Source organism: Atta colombica, unplaced genomic scaffold, assembly GCF_001594045.1.
Source record: "Atta colombica isolate Treedump-2 unplaced genomic scaffold, Acol1.0 scaffold261, whole genome shotgun sequence".
Lineage (NCBI taxonomy): Eukaryota > Metazoa > Arthropoda > Insecta > Hymenoptera > Formicidae > Atta > Atta colombica.
This window is the reverse complement of record NW_017259361.1, coordinates 305,733-311,524: the sequence shown is the minus strand read 5'-3', so window position 1 is coordinate 311,524 and position 5,792 is coordinate 305,733. Positions and strand designations below refer to the sequence as shown.

General features: G+C 29.3%; 2 protein-coding genes across 2 annotated transcripts in view; both read right to left on the bottom strand.

Moving 5' to 3' along the window:
- LOC108689259 (flavin-containing monooxygenase FMO GS-OX-like 3) overlaps positions 1-567 on the bottom strand; it is a 13,258-nt gene extending 12,691 nt beyond the window's left edge. Inside the window, exon 1 of the mRNA XM_018195968.1 lies at positions 332-567. The gene's annotated coding sequence lies outside the window, so the exon portion shown is untranslated. The remainder of the gene's footprint in view (positions 1-331) is intronic.
- A 2,834-nt stretch (positions 568-3,401) lies between these two features.
- LOC108689159 (WD repeat-containing protein 26) overlaps positions 3,402-5,792 on the bottom strand; it is a 9,834-nt gene continuing 7,443 nt past the window's right edge. Inside the window, 5 exon segments of the mRNA XM_018195806.1 lie at positions 3,402-4,310; positions 4,441-4,632; positions 4,762-4,970; positions 5,046-5,191; positions 5,557-5,792. Of these exon segments, the coding sequence (XP_018051295.1) occupies positions 4,255-4,310; positions 4,441-4,632; positions 4,762-4,970; positions 5,046-5,191; positions 5,557-5,792 (839 nt within the window). The 3' untranslated portion in view covers positions 3,402-4,254.

The window sequence follows — 5,792 nt, the reverse complement described above, 5'->3', positions numbered from 1 at the left end:
ATATAAGGCAATAGCGATCCGACGAGTTAGAATTCTGTCTATCGCCTTATATAATCTACCAATCAGCGTTCAGAGTTTTCATTTTTTTTATTACATTTACACTATAATCTTGAAGCAGATAGAAGCTAGCACAGTCTATATACACGCGATCAGATTAGTTGGCCTTTTTATTTCTTTCGCAACATTATGCAACAGGAAGCGACAATTATATACCACTTATTTCTGTACTATCTAATCCTATCACTGTTCCTGTCGCTGTTGTTGCTTCGCATTAATTATGTCTAGGCTTAAGTAATCAGAAATCTTAAAAATAGATCTGGAGAAAGCTTACCTTAAAATTGACAGTTGAAATGAGTGATATAACAGAAACAAACAGCGGCGCTATATTGTCGATGAAAAATGTCATATAATGTTGTAGAGATAGAACTTAACAGATTTATGCCCATATTTCCATCAATGTAGATTAAACTTTAATCTCAACTTACTTTTCGTCTTACTTTTCGTCTTTTTCTAGTCTTTAGAACTAGAAGAAGAGTAAGTTGGAGAGATTAAACCGAGATTAAAGTTAATCTATATTGGTGGAAACGAGCAATAGACTGGATTGCTCCATCTTTTGGTCTTCAACTCACAGTTTATTTAAAGTTCATAAACAAAAGAATAAAAGAGTAAGATAGTAAGAAAGTAAGATAGTGAACTAAAGTTTACCGAAAGATGGAACAATCCAGCCATAGTATTGTAGAGATGAAACTTAACAGGGCTGCATTCGGATTCCCACCTGAGTGCTCCCCGAATGTCATATCATCCTTGTTTTTTACCGAACATTAAACAAGGATGACATGACATATGAGGAGCACTCGGGTGCGAATCTGAACGCAGTTCAGATATGTAAGTAATTAAGACTAAGGTCGTATTCATCAGAACACGCTTACATACTATATTTTACGTTACGTATATTATAGAAATTCGAAGATAAAAGTGCGCTTTTATCGATAAAAGCGCGTTCTGAATACGGACCTTAATTTGTATGTCTAAAATCTTTAATAGTCAGATAATAATGATGATGCATCGAAGGGACAAGGAGCTAATTTAAAAGATTATCTTCTATGTTCTACAAAATGTTTAAAATGTGTTTAATAATTTTTTTTTACTTCAAAGAACGAAAACTAAGTTATAACAACCGCGATTAAATGCGCTAGACTCCCGGTGTGATCATTACAGAACTTTCAAAAAGTGTGACCACGATGGATTAAATAATTTGTGTAATATACATTATATAATTATAATTTAATTTAAAAATGTATTTTTAATTACACGATTAAAAGTAAAAATTTGAAATTTGTTTTTATTCGTGAAAAAGGATAAATCGATATTTGATCGTGTGTCACTTTCATTCTTATTATACTATTTATATGTATATTAATCTATGAAAATTTAAAATTTTGGAATTATTATTATTATTGCTCCTTTTCATAATATTATACAATAATAAATACAAAAATTCATGACAAACGATAATTCGATATTTGATATTACGCAGAAGTGCTCATATATCTAATTAAAATTATGTATTAGATTACTATATAAGAATAATATAAGAATAATAAAAGGAAATTAAAACTTGAATCTATGTATATGCGAATGAGATTTGTAGGGTATTCTTAGAGATTGTTTGAAGTTATATAGCTTGTTACCATATCATCATATACAGCTCTACAGTCTATTAAGTTAAAAATTAAATAATAAAGTTTTCAATTACGCAAGAAATTGTAAATTTGATTAGATTATAAAGTGCTAAGGCACCAGAGGTAAATGCAAATAATAATAGTGATTAATATTATGTTACTTACTATTAACATTAAGATCATTAACTATAGAAGTTTATTTAGTGTGTAAATATGTTTAATAGTAATACATGTTGCGAAGATATTTATACATGTTTACATATACAGGTATACCCTACATCTCTTGATAGTCTCAGACTTCTCGTTCTCGTTTATTTCAAAGAATAAAAGAAATTAATATTTTTTGTATATACTCATCCCATTAATTGCTATTGTATTTCAATCATATTCATTATAATTTAAAAAACCAATTATTATCGAATTAAAAAAAATGATTATTTTATGAATATACTCTTTTGTGTAGTTTTCTCTTGCCATAACTTTTATGAATTTTCGTAAACAAATAAACAACAATGGTAAGAAAATGAATTTATTAATTTCATTCAGTATTATAATATCATCAATTATCAAAATGTTATCACGTTATGCATGTTATACGTTTACGAGATATAATATATATGTAACATATACAGAGTGTGTCCCTCTACAAAGTACCAAAACTGCTACAACGACTTCAACACATGAAAACAAGTCGAAAATGTGATATTGGAATGTCTAATAGACATGTCCAATTCCAAAAAGTTTTAGAGTTATGGGGATATTGAATAAGAAAACATAAATCGAAGTAAATATTGTCAGAATCTTTTATTCTATTGTTCTGATTTCTGACTCTTATTCTGATAGATTAGTAGATATTTTATTCGTCTCCAAAACGAAATTGAGAATTCAGAACAATTGTGCCAAGAAATACTTAATGTTGCCGATATCATCGTTTGAAAATCCAAATATTTTTCAAAATGTCCGAAAGAATTTATTAATTCGTACTAAAAAGTGTGTCGAAATCGATGAAAGAATTTTTGAAGATCTTTTATAAAGCATTAAATAAAATAACAAACATTAAACAACATTTATTACAATCAGAGAGAAACCTGAATATGAATATCCTGGTCTTTTTTATGCAAAACCTCGTAAGGTAATGTCCATATTTTTGTGGTTCTCTTCCATACTGTTACGTGGATTAGACAAGGACGACCAATCAACTTTGATTATTTTCTCTGATTCATGTTTTTCTTATTTCAATATTGTCCCGTAATTTCAAAATTGTTTGCAATCGGACATATGTTTATTAGACATTTTCGAATAGTTTTGCACATGCTGAAGTCGCTGTAGCAATTTTAGCACTATGGAGAAATATTTAAAAAATAATACTATTTTATTTATTTCTATATTAATATAATTATTGAATAAAAAATATATAATAAAAAATAATGAAAAACATCTTTTAGTACATGGCAATTAATAAGACGAGTTCAATCACTTATATTTTTCCGATATTACCTATGTATGTTCATCATTTCAGATAGTGCAATCACATGTAAATAAATAAGTTTTTCACTTAAAAACATTTTTTATAATTTATGATAGATACTTTACTGTAAAGTTACAGTCTAATGATATACATGGACTGGATAACTTTTCTTGCATTTACAATCGTAATTATGATTCTAACTAAAAATTAATATATAATTATTCTTTTATAAAAGCCTAAACACTTCAGACAAATATCGCTTTTTATTTCTACAGTTTGGTGTGCTGCTGTGAACGCAACAAGATCGCTTCTCCATCAAATATTTTCGAATTTTTGTTCCAATCTATAAAGTTCAATAATCCCTTGTGAGATCACAATATTTGAAAATTAAATATTTATTCTCAATAAAAGACAAAAATTATGACATCACATATCAAAGATAATATTTGAGTCATTAATCAATAAACCACTTAGAATAAAACTCTAGATCTGAAACTGTTATATACAATATTTATTGATACAATTATAGTCAAATTTGACAAAATTCCTGTCAAAACATAGTGTTTCTACGATACTGTCCCAATACATGGATGCATTCCATATTCTTGTTTATATAATTTTATCTTTACACAATCCTAAGACGGAATTTTCTTGGTTTTCTACTCTGCCATATATCTACTTTATATCGTATTATGCTGCGTCACATATTTTCGATTATTAGCTCCGACTTAAATCATTCAAATTTTTAAGATAACACAACGGCTGCCATATATATGAATGCATGTAAAATATTTAAAGGTACTATAAAAAAAAGAATACACAAATGTGATAATTACGCACAATGGTTGATTTTGGTTTTAATAATTGCAGGCAATTTAGCAGTTGTTGCTAAACATATACATTCCTCTTGTTACCTCTGTGTGTGTGTATGTGTGTGTGTACACAGTGGATGATTAAGATCGACAAGAGGTATAGAAGAGCAACTGCTACAAAAGGCAGTAAAATGTCAGTATGACAATCAACAGGACAGTATGACAGTCAAATGTCAGCATGACAGTCTTTTGAACACCATGAGGTCATGGGAACACTGAGAACTGTAATTCGCTACGATACCATCTCGTGCCAACCGCTGCTATTTGAAGAGTTGGTTTCAAGCGAAACTAAAAGAATAAGAAATATGTGAAAAAGAAAGAAATATGCGAAAGATAGTATAATATTAATATGGTACATTAAAACAATTTTTTCATACATGAAAAAAGTGTATCTTAATTTTATTGTGTAAAAACTTACTTGTTTTATCATTTTCTCCATCTGAAGAATATGATCTTGGGCCCCATATCCTCACTGTAAAATCATCCGATACAGAAGCCATCATTTGATGATACACAGGATTCCATGAAACACAACTGACTAATCTACTGTGTCCTGTAAGAATCGCTATAGGCAGTTCTCTTTTGATATGCCATACATATACTTTATTGTCTGTAATAAAACAGGAAAAAAACAATTATATTTGTTCATAATTATTAGTTATGTTGCATAATTATTTTTCTTTAAAGAAAACTAAACAATAATGCATAAAAATACATCTTATTTTTGCATATGACAAACCTTCACTGCCAGAGGCAATAAAATCTTGATTAACTCCTCCGAAACAGCTATGGATAGTAAAATGTCCTTGAGTGACACCTTGAAAACGCCTTATAAGGCATTTATCTTCTAAATCCCAAAGATGCACACCTTGATTTGCCACATTAAGTAATACGAGTCGATCTGATTTGTCTACACTAAACGACATAATGGGATGATCCTCTTGTAATCTGTAATAATGCACAGAAATATCTCTAAAAAATTTTGCTCACAAAATAATACAAATTATTAGTCATAAATCATACATAGTGGCGTCGCCTAAGTCGTCGAAAGTATAGCTGCGAATTCTGTGATGTGTATCAGCTGCTAGAACAGTCCTCCCATCACTGCGACACCACAGACATTTTACTCTTACTCCTTCCCATGAATCAGAAACATTGCCGTCCATATCCTGAATATTTTTATTTACAATGTATTCAATTAGAATTTAATACATTGAAAAAGAATTTGTTATGTTTAATAAACTTTTTAAATCTTTCTTGTTAACTATTCTAATGTTGTTGTATGTATACATCTAAGTAAGGAGGGATTACAACTTTCAAGATAAATCAAATTTCTAACTAAATAATTGAAATATATTTTGTTGTTCAATGACATTGTTATTTTGTAGTGACTGGAAATTTTGGACAATATTTTGTAATTGTATATTTTGTAAAAATTTAATATTATATTTTACTGATTGAGAAATTTCAAAAAGTAATTTTACGTTCCATAATATTAATATTATAAATTTTATTTATTTCGAAATTAACGTACGCATTGATAAAATTGACCACGAATTCCTCCTGTCACAAATTTATTCGAATCACGATGCCAGGCACAAGCTGTCAGCGAGTCATCCGTGCTTTGTGTCAATTTTACGCGTAATTCGCAATCAGGCGTATCGATACTCCAAAGCCACAGTTCTGGACAATCTTCAGGACCGCAAACAATTAGATGATTGCTATCAGGGCTCCAAGCAATTAGCGCTACACCATATGTATGACCTTCAA